The sequence below is a fragment of the Anomaloglossus baeobatrachus genome, chromosome 1 (assembly GCF_048569485.1).
Source record: "Anomaloglossus baeobatrachus isolate aAnoBae1 chromosome 1, aAnoBae1.hap1, whole genome shotgun sequence".
Taxonomy (NCBI): Eukaryota; Metazoa; Chordata; class Amphibia; order Anura; family Aromobatidae; genus Anomaloglossus; species Anomaloglossus baeobatrachus.
The window spans coordinates 89,785,968-89,803,760 of NC_134353.1; the positions used below are offsets into that span (position 1 = coordinate 89,785,968).

A 17,793-nucleotide genomic window follows, 5' to 3' on the forward strand; every position below is an offset into this window, starting at 1 on the left:
GGGGTGAAAGGGTGGTGGAAGACGTCATTTTAATGGCCATCATGTAAGATAACATTTACTTAAGCTAAAAAGGAGTGCTCTGGCCAGAAAGGTCTTCCCATGGGAAATCAATCATTTGTTGGGGTGCCAGGAGCTAAAATGTGCGATTGCACTATTGTTTGAGATATTTTATTCACAGTGTTCACTATATGGTAAAACTGATGTGTGGGTGTGATGTCTCAGGTCACTGCAAGTTCTTTTACACCAAACATGAATAGGTTTACTTTTATCTGAGGGGTTAAAAACAAAATCAGAAGTTTGTCCAAAAAAAAAAAAAAAGTGGCATACGTTTTGCACCATTTTCTGTGAACCGCAGCGTTCATTTTTCGGGATCTATGGCTCAGTGATGGCTTATTTTTTGTGTCTCAGGCTGATGTTTTTAACCATACCATTTTTGTGCAGATGCTACGTTTGATTGCCTGTTATTGCATTTTGAGCAAAATTTGTGGTGACCAAAAACTGCAATTTTTGCGTTTGGCTTTTTTTTTTTGAGTCTACGTTGTTTACCGATCAGATTAATTGATTTTATATTTTGATAGATCGGGCGCTTCTGAATGCGGCGATATAAAATTTGTGTATATTAATTTTTAGAACCCTTAAATTTTCAATGGGGCGAAGGGAGGGGGGGTGATTTGAATTTTTTTTTTTTATTTTACTAGGTTCCCTAGGGGACTATAATAATCAGCAGTCTGATCGCTAATTCATTTCTCATCAGAGCTGCATCTAAATTTAACTTTTTACCATTTACAAAAATTGATACACATGTCATTGTGAATTATATTGCTAGGTCAGTTTTACCATATAGATAGCAGGATAAATGGGGGGGGGGGGGGGAGGAACAAAAAAAAAACAAAAAAAAAAAACAAGTGAACGACAAGACTCAAAACTACAACTAAAAAATAAAAATAATCCTCATGACATTATGTGGATAGAAATATAAAGTTCTTGTAAAATGGAAAATAGCTCAGTCGTGAAGGGTTAAGTGAATGCAAACCGTAAAAAAAAAAAAAAAAAAAAAAAAAAAATCTGTTAAAGAATCTTACTGTATATCTGGTTTCTCTCTTATTTCAAAAGATAGAAAATGAGCATCTTACCATCAAATAAACTGAGGTCTTTACGTAATCCTGGTCCATACAGCCCTTCTAGAATGCTCTCGAAGCCTGGAAAAGAAAAATTGGGATTATAATTTTCCTGATTAATTACCTGTCAAAACAGTCCAAGGCAGGAGTTAAGAGATTTTCAAACAAGAGTTCGGGAAAGATCTGTAAGGGACTGGGCCGCAAATAAAGTGGGGGAAAAAAAAAATGGATCACTCCTGTTTTTTTTGTTTTTTACTTACTGGAAAATCTTTTTCATGGTAATAAATGTAGATTGTTTTCTGACTCCCAGAGTCAAGGCCCTGAATCTCTCTCCTGATGGGTGAACATCATTATCAGAGGTCTTGGTTGTGCTGGTCCTCGGGGGAGACCATCATCCTTGTGATAAAGCTATAGGCTGGCTAAGTCATGAAGAGTGTGTAAAGACACAACGCTGATGATAAAAACACCCAAAATAAGGGGAACAGCACAGCGCACAATTCTAAGCTAAGGTATTCCATGCTTGTCTTACAGATAAATGTACACATTTACTGAAAAGGCCAGGTCAACCGAGCCTCAGGTAGACCCAACGTTATGGGATGCTTGAATTTATAAGCTGGCAAAAATGTTTTGTGCATGTGCTGGAAACCCACCGGCAGGGCTGATCTGCTTTCCCGTGCAGAGATCCAGCAATCACAGGATGGACAGGCCCTAAGGGTAAGTTCACAAAGTGCGTTTTTCGCAGTTTTCGGGTGCGTTTTTGCTCAGAAAACTGCATGACTTTGCTTCCCCAGCAAAGTCTATGAGTTTTCATTTTTTTGCTGTTTGCACACAGCGTTTTTTTTCAGCTGCGTTTTTGTGGTGCCACAAAGACGCAGCATGTCAATTATTCCCGCGTTTTTCCCTGCGCTTTTCATCCATTGAGTGCAATGGGATGTTGAAAGACGCAATGAGAAACGCAAATAGCTGCGTTTTGGTGCGTTTCTAAGACCAAAAACGCAGCTATAAACGCAGGAGGTGGGTAGTAAAGTGACATGTACAGGAAGAGGATTCCTTCTGTCAGTAAACACAGAAGCGTGAATCCTCCCGGTACCGTCACCGCCGCGTCCACCTCCCGTCCTGTGCATGTATGCTGCCGTGCGGCGCCATGTCTGGGCGGGAGGTGGAAGCGGCTGCGAAAACAAAAGTGAACAGTAGAAAGAAAAAAAATAATTCATACTCACCTGTCTGCAGCCTCCCGGTGCCATGCTCCTCTCACGGTATCCCCGCTCCGGCTGTGTGCAGACGGCTGGGACACCTCCGATAGATGCAGGACCTGGCGATGGATCACCTGATGCAGTCACCTGACGCATCAGGTGATCGTAAGTATCGCGGTGACGCGGGCGCCCGGCCGGTTTAAGCTATCAGCGGATGCGTCAGGAGACTTCATCCCTGATTACAGGCAGCTGCTGCAGCGATCGGACAGGATCAGACTCCTCCAATCGCTCCAGGAGCTGCCGGTAATCAGCACATGAGTTTTTTTTTTTTTTTTTTGCACCGATGCATCTGCTGATTGTATAAACGGCTTCTATACAATCAGCTGATGTGTGATGTGCTTCAGCCCCTAGAACCTGATACATCTGATCGCTTTGCCTTCCAGCAAACCGATCAGATGATATTGTATCCAAATTGGACGGCGCAGGACCCTTGACCCAGGATTACTGCGGAGGGGGGTTCTTTATTTCAATAAAGATGGAGTCACTAATTGTGTTGTGTTTTATTTCTAATAAAAATATTTTTCTGTGTGTTGTGTTTTTTTTTTTTTCATCTTTACTAGAAATTCATGGTGGCCATGTCTAATATTGGCGTGACACCATGAATTTCAGGCTTAGGGCCAGCTATACAGCTAGCCCTAACCCCATTATTACCCAGCGAGCCACCCGGCATCAGGGCAGCTGGAAGAGTTGGATACAGCGCCAGAAGATGGCGCTCCTATGAAAGCGCCATTTTCTGGGGTGGCTGCGGGACTGCAATTTACAGCGGGGGTGCCCAGAAAGCATGGGCACCCTGCACTGTGGATTCCAATCCCCAGCTGCCTAGTTGTACCCGGCTGGACTCAAAAATTGGGCAAGCTCACGTCTTTTTTTTTAAAATTATTTCATGAAATTCATGAAATAATTAAAAAACAAAGGGCTTCCCTATATTTTTGGTTCCCAGCCGGGTACAAATAGGCAGCTGGGGGTTGGGGGCAGCCCGTACCTGCCTGCTGTACCCGGCTAGCATACAAAAATATGGCGAAGCCCACGTCATTTTTTTTTGGTTGGGGGGGGGGGGGGGGGGGGCAAAGAAATCCTGCATACAGTCCTGGAAGGAGGATGCTGAGCCTTGTAGTTCGACAGCTGCTGTCTGCTCTCCTGCATACACTATTGGAGTATGCTGAGCCTTGTAGTTCTGCAGCTGTCTGCTCTTCTGCATACACTAGTGGAGAATGAAGAACACATTGAAGAAGGAAATGACATCAGACCTTTTTTTGTTCACTGATAAAAAACGCATAAAGACGCAGTGAGCAAAAACGCAGCAAAAAACCGCACCAAATCGCGTGCGGTTTTTGCCGCTTTTTTTGCCGCGGGTGCGGTTTTTGCCGCAAAAAAACGCAGCGTCAAAAAAACGCAGTGTGTGAACCTAGCCTTAAGATGAATTATCAGTGCCGATGCTGCGGTACACTACATAGGGTCATTATGTGCGGTGCAGCTGGCAAATAAAGATGCAGAAGTGATAAACCCTTCTCCCCGGGGTCCACATCTGTATCGGACAGTGGGGGCAGGAACCAGACTGCTCCAGAGACTGCAGGAGCTAATAGTACAATACATTACCAGCGGTGCAGAGAGAGCCCATAACCAAACATGGGAAACTGCAGCTTGGTTATCAGGTAAGAGGGGTCTTATAAAGTGATGGCATAACGCAGCAATATGCTATCGCTTTTTGAATGGTGAGGGTCAGAGCTAGGACCTCAATCGATTCCAAGAGTAAAAAGGACCACCCAGCTGTGCAAGTAACTGACCATAGTGGTGGGGTCACTTACATGGAGATCTATGCACAGGAGAGTCCCAGAGGCTGGGCCACCAACCATCGTGATGGCAAGTCCTAGCCAAAGGCCTTCACTTTAGGACAAAGGAAAGCCACTTCAATACACAACGTTTACAAGGAGCTGCTACAATCTCTCAGGTGCTTTTCAATGTTATCGGAGGTAAAAATGCATGAAAATCTGCGGTCAGTGGGAATTAGTCACTTCACATGGGATGATTTGCACATGTAAGATAAGATACAACTATTTCGAAACACGTAAAAAAGCAACGATTTATCAAAATGTTCCTACTTTTATGAGCCATCACTAGCATTCATAACCACTTAAAAGCGTATTTCAGTTTCCAAAAAAATATTACCCAGTTAGGCTACTTTCACACATCAGTTTATTTTCCCCATCAGGCACAATCCGGGAAAAAAAAAAAAACAAAAAAAAAAACAAAAACTGATAAAATCTGATCCGGCACCGGATCAGTTTTATCCGCATTGATTTGTATTAGCCCCGGATTGTGCCTGATTGCCTTGCATTGCATCCAGTTTTTGCCGGATCTGGTGTAATTGGCTAATGCGGCGGCTGGATGGAACGTCTCTTGTAACGTTTTTTTGTCTCTGACAAAAAAACGCATTGCGCCAGATCCAGCCTGATTTACAGTGGAAGCCTATGGACGCCGGATACGGCATAATGCGGCAAAAACCGGATGCGGCCGTCGGATACGTTTTTGTTTTTTTTTTTTTTAAACTGAGCATGCTCCAATTATTGTAAAAAAATGGATCCGGCAAAAAAAGACGAAAATGATGCAAAAACGGATGAGCCGGATCAGTTTGACGGATCCGGTATACCAGATCTGTATATGAAAAAAAAAAAAAAAAAAAAAAAGATACGGCGCATCTTGCATATTCTGCGCTGGATCCGTTGCATCAGGCACACGTTGGATTGTGCCTGATGCCAAAAAAAAAGGTTGTGTGAAAGTAGCCTTAGGCTGCTTTCACACATCCGGCTTGAGCTCTGCGGCTCAATCCGGCTGTGCAAGCTATGCAACGGATGCGGTGAAAACACCGCATCCTTTGCATAAGTTTTTTCTTTGCGGCCCGTCCGGTTTTTGCCGCTTGCGGCATGCTACTGAGCATGCGCAGTGGCAAAAACCGTATGCGGCAGCCGGATGCGGTTTTTGCCGCATCGCGCCGCATCCGGCCGCCATAGGCATGCATTGAAAAATGCGCCGCATCGGCCGAATGCAGCGCGATGCGGGTTTTTTTGCCGCACGAAAAAACGTGCTAGCCAACGTTCCATCCGGCCTCCGCATCGGCTAAATCTGCCACATGCGGCAAAAACCGGATGGAACGCAAGGCCATGCGGCACAATGCGGCACTGATTAAAGTCTATGCAGACAAAACGCAACCGGCAGCAAAAAAAAAACGGTTGCGATTTTTCTGCAAAGTGCCGGAGTGTGCCGCATTGCAGAAACCGGAGGTGTGAAAGCAGCCTTACTGGATCAGTGATGGTTAGATTGCTGTGGGCAGCAACGCTAAGAGCCCCACAAATCACAGGAACCAGGCACTTATGTCCCCGACCTGCCCGAGCCACAAGACCATGGCCAAGAGTTGTTGAATGGTGCCTGCCTATTCCACTGTCTATGGACGGGGAAGAAAGCGCAGAGCGGCGCTGCCCATCATCACTAACATAGCGGCAGGACACATTCATACCGCTCCCATGGCTGGGGGAGAACAGAGGACAAAAGTCTCCTGTACTGGGGCACAGTGGGGTTTTAGAACTTGGATAGACCTTTATTTTTTTTCCTTTATCTGCATAGGAATAAAACTGATAACAACCAAACTAAAAAGATACTAAAAAGAACCAACTAACAACTACTGCCACACAATAGACGGACTATAAAGGCAACGCTCGCACAGTGACAGATGCCGACAATCTAATTTATGGAGGATAAAGAGCGTTACCTGGTCTCTCCGATACAGATTTCATTTTATGTACTGCTCTATTAAACTTGTAAGCAACTGACCACTTATCACTTGGGGTTTCCATAGGAACTGATGAATAATGTATATGACACAAATACCGTTTCCATGGAATCAGAAAATTTCTTAATACCTCTATACATTCAGCAGGTTAAAATTATCTCATGTCAATTTGTGAAATGAAATACAAGGGAATAACAGATGCATGAAAAGATTTCTGAGATTTGCCTTAGTATCTACAGGGGGGTACCAGACTCCACACAAAAAAAAAAAATACACATTAATTAGTTTTAGACCTGAAGAGGCCCGTGTACTGATTATGAAAATCAGTACCAAAATGGCTGTATAAACCCAGTTTTAATTTGAGCCTGTACTCAAAACTGTTTCACTATTAGGCAGATAACAGATTATACAGACTCTCTGACATGGACTGTCAAAGTACACCAGCCTCCCCTGAGGTGTCAGCGGAGGGGGTACACCGGACAACATGGTAGGAGCCAGATAACGACATTAAAACGACAAAAAAAAAAAAAGACAGTGAGAACACAGGCATGCATGAACTGTATGTGTTAACCCTTACAGCATGATTGATTTAGCTTCCATAGCAAAAACCTGCTGACAGATTCCCTTTAAATTATTTTAAACTCCGTTGCCACCCTTGTGAATAGTCAGTTAAAAGTTTTCCGGATTTGCATGCAAAGCAAAAGGAAATTGAATTCTGGCAAAACCAAATTTGTGAGATTAAAGGCAAATATGAATACTACTGGGCCGCGTTTTTGGGTGTGTTTTTGTTCTAAAAACTGCATGAATTTCCTTCCCCAGCAAAGTCTAGGAGATTTCATTTTTGCTGTCCGCACAGTGCAGTTTTTTTAGCTGCATTTTTGTAGTGACTACAAATATGCAGCATGTAAATTCTTTTTGCGTTTTGTCCCTGCGGTTTGGGAGGGCTGGTATTTGGCCAGATGCTGCTCCCCTTATAAAGGCTATGGGGACCAGAATCGAGCACAAAGAGATTGGAGCAAGCGCTACATACTCACCGATGACCGGGCGGCTGTCACACTGCTCCCGTGGCAGTTCTTTCATCTTCCAGAGCCAGCTGCTCATTAAGCTCATAACATATTCACTCCTTCCCTGATCACAGGTGGCTGTAATTGGTTGCAGACAGACCTGCCCCCACGCTGAGTGACAGCTGTCTGACTACAGCCAATCACAGACGTCGATGGGCGTCTATCGTACAATAAATTAAATAATTTAAAAAAAATGACGTGCAGTCCCCCCCCCCCCCCCCTTCAATTTTGATAACCAGCCAAGATAAAGTCTCACAGCTGGGGGCTGGTATTTTCAGGCTGGGGAGGCCCACGTTATTGGGAGCCCCCCCACCCCCTCCCCCAAGCCTAAAAATATCAGCCTGCAGCCACCCAGAATTGACGCATCCATAAGATGCAACAGTCCTGGGACTTTCTTCTGGCTCATCCCGATGCCCTGATGCGGTGGTAATCAGGATAATAAGGAGTTAATGGTAACCCAGAAGTCCTAGCTTAGACCGGTTTCACACATCCGGTTTGCTGGATCCGGCGCTCTCCCATACAGTGACTACAGTACAGTGACAGCGCAACAAGCGCCGGTCACATGCTGTCATGTGACCCGGAAGTTACAGCGCTGTCACTGTACTGTATTGTCTGTACGGGAGAGCGCCGGATCCAGCAAACCGGCGAAAAGCCGGATGTGTGAAACCGGCCTAAGTGATGGCATGCGTCTATGAGACACCCCCTCATCACTAAGCTATAAGTGAAAGTAAATAAACACAATCACCCAAAAAAATCCTTTTATTTGAAACAAAAAAGCCCTCTTTCACCACTTTTTCAACCCCTAAAAACACCCCTCCAGGTCCGACGTAATCCACACGAGGTCCCACGACGCATCCAGCTCTGCTACATCTGACAATCACAGAGCGGCTATAGAGCACGACTGCGCTCTGTGAGGGTAAAGCCGCAAGTGAAGTGAGCCGCGTGGGATCAGCGGTGACTTCAGCTGTCATTGCACATCACCTGACTGAAGTCACCACTGATCTCGCGCTCACTTCAGTTGTGGCCGGATTTGCGGTCACAAGTGGAGGACTTTCATCGCACATCAGCTGACTGAAGTCTTCCACTTGTGACCGCATGTCAGGCCGTGGCTGAAGTGAGCGCGAGATCAGCTGTGATTTCAGTCAGGTGATGTGCAGTGACACCGCACATCACCTGAGTCACGTCACCGCTAATCCCGTGGCTCACTTCAGTAGAGGTCTGACAAATGGAGGATTCCTGCGTTTTTTTAAGCCAAAAACACTGCTCAAAGTAGTCACCACAAAGAAAAACGCATCTGTGCTTAAAAAAAAAAAAAACCCCAAACAAACGCAGCGTGCGCACATAGCCTAAGTAAGCTAAACACTGGACTGCAGGAGACATTGTAGCGGCTGCGGGGGGTTTGCTCACAGAACATTGTCTGAATGTCGCCAACCCATATCAGCTGTGCTGAACACTCCTTTTACTATGTAATTTTTTTCCAATGTCCCTTCCAAACAGTCAATGACTGAGGAATTTAAAAAAAAAAAATTTGATTTTTTTTTTAGTGGCCAAAAGCAACAAAAAAACTGATGTACCAAGAATAATTCAGCCATTGCACATGCGTATCAATGGTTTATATACAGAAAATATACAGTGATGACATGGAATACATTTTGCTTGAATTCAGCAGATTTTGATTGAAAGCCACAATTTGGTCTTAAACCGAAATAGTTCCAAGTATGCTCTCTAAATATTTCCAGATTCATATAGAACACCAATTAAGACACTTTATAGTGTGTAATAATTAACTGTAAAGCACAATTAATGGCATACTGGGAAGGAGAGAAAAAAACAAAACAACCAAGAAAACCCTTTCCCTATGAATTCCCCCATTACTGGCGAGTGAAGTGTTGGATTGTGTGACAGCGAGATATCGGAGGAGTCCCCGGGCTCTGCCTTCAATATATATTACAGCAGACGGTCTGTACCTGTGGTATCCCAGGCACATTACATCACACAAATGAAAGGGAATCTGTCACCACTTTGACATTTTTACACTGTTAATATGGGCATACCGGTTATAGACTGCTGAAAAATCCATACCTGTATGTCTCATCAGATGGCTTGTTGTGGAAATACTATATCACTTTACATAAATGAGCACTTCCAGGCTATGGGGCGGATGTTGCCTGGAAGATAACTCCGCCTCAAGAAAATATTTTAAATAAATGGGGTATTACCAGTGTGATACATAACTGACACAGAACAGGAGAAATTACATTTGTCGTCTTTCAAACATTTGTGCAGCTCTCTGAGCTCTGCTTCATTGCAACACTGCCTGCAAGCTGAAGGCTGAACAGGCACCTGCAGAAGTGTCAGTTAGGCCCAGGACAGACTGCTAGTTAAAGGGAACCAAACATCAGGATTTTCGTGTATAAGGTGCAGCCAGTGCAGTGCTGGCACTATCATGCACAGGCTGTGCATACCATTAGTGGGCAGCTCTGATTTAGGCTGCGAAATCCAACTTTATAAAGTTTGAAAATTCATCATGTTTTGAATTGACACCACCCCCCCCCCCCCCGCCCCCGCTTCCTGTTCCTCCCTCTGGCTGTATGCAAATTTCTAATCTTCTGTTACACGGCGTCGGAGTTAGCGCCTGCGCATAGCGCTCCTCTCCAGCGCCGTGTTTCTGAAGCCCACAGCATTATAGTGCATGAGAGGGCGGCGCATGTGCCCTCGCTTCTTCAGATCTGTTGTGACCGCGGGAGCGCGCACGGTGTCACAACAGGACTGGAGAACAGCTGATCTTACCCCGATTAGCTGCAGCAGGCTTCTGCTATGATATCGTCTGCTGCAGCTAATCGGTAAGATCAGCTATTCTCCAGTCCTGTTGTGACACCGTGCGCGCTCCCGCGGTCAGAACAGAGGGAGGGAGGAACAGGTGGCGGGTGTTGGAGGGGGGGAGAGGGGAGAGGAATCCACGTGCATAACCCGCACAGACATTAGCAGCAGAGGTGCACACGTCAATTCAAAAACATGATGAATTTTCAAACTTTATAAACTTGGTTTTTACAGCCTAAACATCCGAGCTGCCCACTAATGGTATGTACACAATGTGCCCGATAGTGCCAGCACTGCTGCACCTTATACACGAAAATCCTGATGTTTGGTTCCCTTTAAACGGTCCGAGTGAAATGAGATTTAAAAATCGCATTCCACTCTGACCAATGTTACTCTATGGGGCAGCACCCATGTGCCATTTTTTTCTCAGCCCTGATCAGAGCAAGAAAACCATCACTACATGCTGCAGGTAGAATCCAATCCATTTTCATTCGCAGCCATACAAATCTGTGGGTGCGAGTGAAACATCGCATTGCACTCAGATGACACCAGAGTGCAGTGTGATAGTCTCATCAGCTGATTATGGAGGAGATTAATCCCTCCCTTTCCTCAGCAGCTCTGATTCGATCGCAAGATCAGATCAGAGTCGCATGGCTCTCAGCTCATGCTCGCCGCAGAGTGGGGGCTCGGGGGGTGATTAGCATAACGCATCCGATGCGCTCACGTCAGATGCTAAATGCTTGTGTGGCCTTAGCCTTAAAAATCACATACAGCTCTGCAGTGAGAGCAGACAGCGGACATCACACTGGTAACTCCCTATTTAAAATAAGCACTGGTGGCGGCATTATCTTCCAGGCAGCATCTGCCTCATAGCCTGGAAAAGCTCATTTACATAGTGACAAAAGATATTTAACAAGGTATCTTATATGACACAAAAGGTATGGGTTTTTTTTTTTAGCATTTATAACCAGTATGTCCACATAAAAAGGTAAAAGTGGTGACAGATTTCCTTGAAGCCTCATACTCTTAATTTAGCGGAGGAAAGCTCATAAAAAAGGATAGAGGGGCTGTGTCACACGACTAACCATGGAGTAGATATTCCTTAAAATACAAACAGCACCACACACAGGTAAGAAATCTCACGAGAGACTGTCCGATGCTTGATGGTTCCTAACTGTTTACTGTCTCTGATAAATCCCTTGGAAATAGGCAGACCAAGCCACTACACCGTATATCCTCCACTGTTCCTATTATAGCATAGTCCAGTATTTGAGAAGTCACTCTTGATGACCAGGCGTGCTGGAGTCAGATGCTCCCGATTCCCTGACATGTGCACGCCTCTTATGAATCAGAAACGTCGGACTATCAGCATTCGCCTCTATGCTGCACCACAAATCCTCCCTCCTCCCGTAAGATTTGTGGCGTAAGGAAAGAACACCACTGCTCATCGTGAATTTGATCAGCAGGGGTCACCATGCCCCTCATCCTGCCCCAAGTCCACCTTAGGCTTAGTTCACATTTCCGTTAAAATGTATCAGTCACAATCCGCGGCTCTGGTAAACAACGGCATCCGTTTAGCGGATTCCGTTGTGTCCCATAGACTTTTATTAGTGGCGGATTGCAACTGATGACCTTGCGTTGAATCCGCTGCACCGCAGTCAGTCGTTTTTTGACTGACAGTCGGGTGGGAGCAACGCAGAATGTAACGTTTCTCTGGCCATCAAAATTAACGTGCCGCGCAGGAATCTGTCGCCATCCGTCACGCTTGTAATGGATGTCTATGGTGCTGGATTCTGTCGTAATCGTCTCAACAGAATTCAGCGCTGGATTCCGTCATGCTCTACTGAGCATGCCCAGCATGTTTGGCACACCCACTGGGCTGTCCCAAACACAAACGGATCATGACTGATCCGTCAAAAAAAACTGAGACGAATAGCGCATGTAATGGACGCGACGGATCAGTTTTTTCACAGGATTCCTGTGAAAAAACACATCCATTGCGTCAGTTGACATCTAAAAAACAACTGATTCGGTGCGGACGGACCTGACGGATTTAAAACAACGGAAATGTGAACCTAGCCTTAGAGATGAAATTTTACAATGCTTTTCTGGCATAACAGCTTTGATGAGTAAAGCTTGTGATGCCCTCTTCCGGGCTCCGTGCGCTCCTCATACAGGCTGTAAAGTATCAAGCACAGGAATTTTAAATCATTACAATTTATGATAATCTTAAATCCAAGAACTAAATGGAGTCAGGTCTTTAGTGTTTTATGTCGTTTTTCGGTACTTGTGAGAATCCTGCCTGCGGAGATTTCCCCGAGGTCGTGAGTCACATTTATTATTCTGCATTCCTTCTTTCCTTGCCTTATCCACCGAGCAGCTTCTAATATTGGATATTTACTGAAGGTTCTGAGCATTGATTTACAGAACTCACTATAGTGCAGCTAACGTCTAAAATATAAGATCGCATAGCTTGTAAATTAATAAAATAGGTTAAAAGGTTAGTCGAGACTTATTATTTTTGCTCAAGGTGCTAATTGCCAACTACCTGCGTGTTCTGGATGGTGCCGCTCCCTGCCGGCTCAGAGCGGCCGCAGATCGCTCCCACAGCTTCCTCAGACGTCACGCTGAGAGCACAATGACTGCTCTTCTGCTGTCGATGACATACCGATTGACAGATGTCTCCCCGCTGCATGAGACGAGGCGGTAGTCAATCAGCATGACATCTGCAGTGACACCCATTCTACTTGGAAGGGGTCGAGTAGCTTTTGTAGAGGGGGCAAATGAAATAGGGCAAATGATGACTGAGCCCGCAGAGTTTGTCCCCATACAGAATAGGCAGGCAGTTACATCCCTGGCTATTTGTTTTTAGCTCCATACACAAAAATAATAAAGTCATGGATAACCCCTTTAAAAGGGGTTGACCACTACTGGGCCACAAACATGCTGATTGAGTAGGGGGGTTTAGCCAAGTTGTGGACATGTCTCGTGCCAGGAACAAGCTTACAGCAGCAGAAACCTCCTTCCCCACACTTGTGTCTATAAAAGGGAAAATGGGTAGATTAAAGATCAATATGTCACAGATCTAAATGGACAATTTAAAACTAACAGACCTTTGCTAAAATGTTTAGGATGCATTTCTTTGAAGAGAAAAAGCAAAATGAGTAAATAAATGACAAATACCTCAAGAGTGTCATGGTGACTAACCAAATAGAAAGGAAAGCCGGATGAACACTCGTTACCAACAGCAAGCTCTTCACACGCGCATCCTCAGCTTAGCCATTGGGAAAACGCAGCTGCCAAACAGCGGATTATCTCCATGCACAACAAAGGTTTGGGCACACTGCAATCCCATATGCATTATCAGAGAGGAGCACAATACACAAGCTTTACCCACAGTACTGCAACAAAGTGAAAGGTTAAATCATTAAAGGGGTTATCCGGCTTAATTTGCTTTTTTTTTTATTATTTCCCTATTGGGCTACATTGGGGCAGGTAAGTAGATAGAGACCACTTACCTGCCCTGCTGTCAGCCCCTGTTCCCCGGCTCAGAGCGGTCATGTGACCGCTCCTGCCGCGATTTTGCTGCTTCCGGTCATTTCATGTCAACATGGGCAGGGCCATGTTGACATGCAAATGTGGAAACAGCATGTCGCCTCCCTGCTAGGCTGTATAGTGCGAGGAGTCACCGCCCCCGTCCCTGCACCCTCCCACACATTCCCCCGCACCTCTTTTACTCTCCAGTAACCTCCCCCTGCACTGCTGTGGGGTCCGTGACCTGGGGGCAGGGCCTGGCGGCGGCTGCCGTGGTGTCAGCGCCAGCACCGGCCCCCTGCTCAGGATCACACATTCAAATGTACCGCATCACAGATCACCGATGCCGGTATATTTGAAAGCGCTGATGAGAAGGAGCGTTGCGCTGCTTCTCATCACTGCACACTGTCTGTGCGCTCTTCAGCACAGTGGTGACGTCACTACTGTGCTGATATGTCCAGAGCACAGACAGCGCGCGAACGTGCAGGAGCGGCGGGGACCGAGGAAGGGTGAGTGAGTACGTACGTACGTGCGTGCGTGTGTTGCACAGCCCGATGTGTGTGTGGTGCAGAGCCTGATGTGGGGCTGTTATTTGCAATGCTGTAGTGTGCTGCCCTGCCGCGTGCTGCCCTGCCGCGTGCTGCCCTGTAGTTTTAACAGGTCAGGTGATGGGGCAGAATATACTGACAGGGAATGTGTGTGCAGGGGGCGGGCAAAGGGTGGGGCTGGACACTGAGGCCGGGCGGTGCCAGCTCTGACTGAGGTTTAGCACAGGAAGTGGTCAGTTTGCTGGAGCTGAATGTAAACAAGAAGCTGCAGAGAATAAAAGGGTGAATTCAAGAGGAACAAAAGTTAGAAAACAAAAAATAACAACGTAGGGATGATTAATATGACAATACAGCACAGATTAGCTTAAACTCAAACATTTTTGTTATGTCGGACAACCCCTTTAATGCTTGCTTAAAAAGGAACCTGTCACCAGAGATTTGGGGCCTATAAACTGCGGCCACCACCACTGGGCTCTTATATACAGCATTCTAACATGATGTATATAAGAGCCCAGGCCGCTGTGTAGAACGTAAAAAATCACTTTACAATACTCAACTAAGGGGTGGTGCGGTGCAGACTGGTGGGATGGGCGTCTCCGTTCTCTGGTACAGGCGCCTCCTCTTTCAGCCATCTTTGTCATGAAGCACCCTACATCGTCCACGCTAGCTGGCATTGAAGTCCCGCGCAATCTGCTCATGGCAGATCAAAGTGCGCCTGGGCGGGACCTCGACTTGGAAGGGGTAGATCCGTTTTTACATTTTCCAAACGGGTCCAAAAACGGAATGATTACAGGACATGGATCCAAAGCCTTACAGTGCTTTTATGGCCATACCTTTACTTTAACTGGTTAGATTGTGATAACAGGTTCTCTAATCTCCTTGGCAACAAGCTGCAAACAATGTAAAACAAAAGCTCTCATACCAGCAAAAATAGAGAAGATAGAAAAAGAAAGTCAATTGCAAACTTGCTAATTTTTACACAAACTACACCAATTTTGTAACATTAGAACAACAACAGGCAGAACTACATGCAGCCGACCCATTCCTGTGAGGAGAGTGTGCGGTCATGCCGGGTGATGCGATGCGAGACTCGTGCAAGTCCCTCGCAAGTGTGACTCCGGTTAAGAGGAACCACATGCGGCTTTGTTATTTAAATTTAAATAAAAAAAAAAAAAATAAAGACGCGTGGTCCCCTCTTTTTGATACCCAGTGAAGAAAGCACGACAGCTTAGATCCATTAGATGCGACAATCCCGGGGCTTTACGTGGCTCTTCCTGATTGCCTTGGTGCGCTGGCAATCGGGTTATAAAGGAGTTAATGGCAGCCCAAAGCAGCCACTAAGTCCTGGATTAGTAATGGCAGAGTCTATGACACCCTGTTACTAATCTGTAAGTGAAAGTAAATAAGCAGACACCGATAAAATCCTTTAATTTGGAATAAAATACAAAAACCTACCCTCTTTCACCACTTTATTAACCTCAACAATCCCCTGCAGGTCCAACATAATCCACACAAGGCCCTACGACGATTCCAGCTCTGCTACATCTGTTACAGCGAGCGGCCATGGAGCATGACTGCTTGCTGTGCGCTCCAGAGAATGAACGAGAGATGACTGATTTAAGTCGGACAAGGTCACACAGGCTGGGGGCACGTCTGCCTGCAACCAATCACAGAGGCCAGGCCGGCCTGTGGGCTAAGAAAGCAGTGCTGAGTGCATATGGACGGGCAATGCTGAGGCCACAGGAGCTGCGTATAGCTGCGCGGGAGAAGTGTACAGCTGCAACGGAGCCTAGGTAAGTATTTTCATTTTTTTTTTTTTTTTTTAACTTCGAGTGCCGGATCCAAACAGCCAGAATCCCAGGCCCGGGAAACCGCGTGGATCCGGACTTTTAGGCTATGTGCCCACGCTGCGTATTTACCGCGGATTTTGCCGCGGATTTGCCGAAAATCTGCAGCAGCGGCACTTCCAAGCCATTTCAATGGCATTTTGGAAATGCTGTGCCCATGCTGCGGATTTTTCCGCGGCGGATTTGCCGCGGATTTTGATCCGGAAAAATCTGCAGCATGTCAATTATTGTTGCGGATTTTGTTGCGGATTTTTCCCATGCAAGTCAATGCAAGGTGTAAAATCCGCAAGAAATCCGCAGGTCTGTTCCCACAGGCTCTTTTTCCTGCGGATTTGGTGCGGATTTCGCAAACAAATCCGCAGGAAGTGATGTAGGATAGTTCAGGAAGAGGAAGTTTCACCATTTTGTAGTGTAGAGTAGTGGCAGTGTAGTCGTGTTGTGTCCGGACTCTGGATTGCCAGCTAAAAGCAGCTAGTTACAGGCTGCTTGCTTTTAGCTGGCAAAACAGGATCCCAGGTCTTTTTTCACAATTCTTTTAAAAAAATAAAAAAATGTGCTCCGCTGTATTTTCACTGTCCAGCCCGATGCAAGCAAGCAACTGAGGGCTGTGCTTCTCAGCGGGATAAGGCTGAAGCATTCTCTGCCCCTCCCGCTGAGAAAAACAGTCCTCAGCTGCCCCTGAAAATGGCGGCTCCGTTGTGAAGCGCCATTCACAGGTGCTGTACCGAGGCTCATCCAGCTGCCCTGATGCATTTGGCTGGCTGGGTAATATGGGGTTAATGCCAGTTTTCTGCAAACTGGCACTAAGCCCGAGGTTCATAATGTCATGCCTGTGTAGACACGGCCATTATGAACCTCCGTTTGGTACTAAAGAAAAGAAAACACTTTTTTTAAAATTTTTATTTGAAAGAAAAACACACAAACATCCCTGATTGCCATCTTTATTACTCCCCGAATCCCCCGACGATAATCCATGACAGCTCCGATGTGCACCCGGCTGACCCGGGCACTGACGTCAGCCGGTGACAGCAGCCGTCAGTGTATTATTAAATGCTGCACAGCTCTTTTCCGGCAGCTGGGAACGTCTGATATCAGAGCCCTGGTCAGCTGACTTAATTCGCGAGCGCAGGCGGGTCAGCTGACTGCACACCGACAGCTGACGATGTGCAGTCATGTGACCCGGGCACGGACGTCAGCCGGTCCCAGCAGCCGTCAGTGTACGAGATGCTGCAAAGCTCTCTTCCGTCTGCTGGGACCGGCTGACGTCCGTGCCCGGGTCACATGAGTGCACATCGGCCGACTATTCAGCTGTCGATGAGCACTCAGCTGACCCGCCCGCGCTCGCGAATTAAGTCAGCTGACCAGGGCTCTGAAGTCAGACGTTCCCAGCTGCCGGAAGAGCGCTGTGCAGCATTTAATACACTGACGGCTGCTGTGACCGGCTGACTTCTGTGCCCGGGTCAGCTGATGCTGTGAAGTCAGCTGACCCGAGCTCAGCTATGAACTGAGCTGACCCGGCCAGTGAGTTCTGCCGCTCCCAGCAGCCGGCAGAGAGCTTTCCTGTGATATTGTCCTGGATTAACCTCTGAGGCTTGGGAGTAATAAAGATGCCAATCAGGGATGTATGTGTGTTTTTCTTTCAATTAAAATTTTTAATAAAGGTGTTGTTTTCTTTTTTCCCAAATGGAGGTTCATAATGGCCATGTCTACACAGCCATGACATTATGAACCTCGGGCTTAGTGCCAGTTTGCAGAAAACTGGCATTAACCCCGTATTACCCAGCCAGCCAATGCATCAGGGCAGCTGGATGAGCCTCGGTACAGC

The 17,793-nt window shown here is 46.3% G+C and overlaps 1 protein-coding gene across 4 annotated transcripts in view; it reads right to left on the bottom strand.

Annotated features, from left to right (window-relative positions):
* The window catches only part of LCORL (ligand dependent nuclear receptor corepressor like), a 114,345-nt gene that overhangs the window by 66,783 nt on the left and 29,769 nt on the right, over positions 1 to 17,793 (bottom strand). For all 4 annotated transcript variants that reach the window (XM_075346914.1, XM_075346916.1, XM_075346915.1 and 1 more), the window contains exon 2: positions 1,134 to 1,199. In XM_075346914.1, coding sequence (XP_075203029.1) covers positions 1,134 to 1,199 — 66 coding nt within the window. The remainder of the gene's footprint in view (positions 1 to 1,133; positions 1,200 to 17,793) is intronic.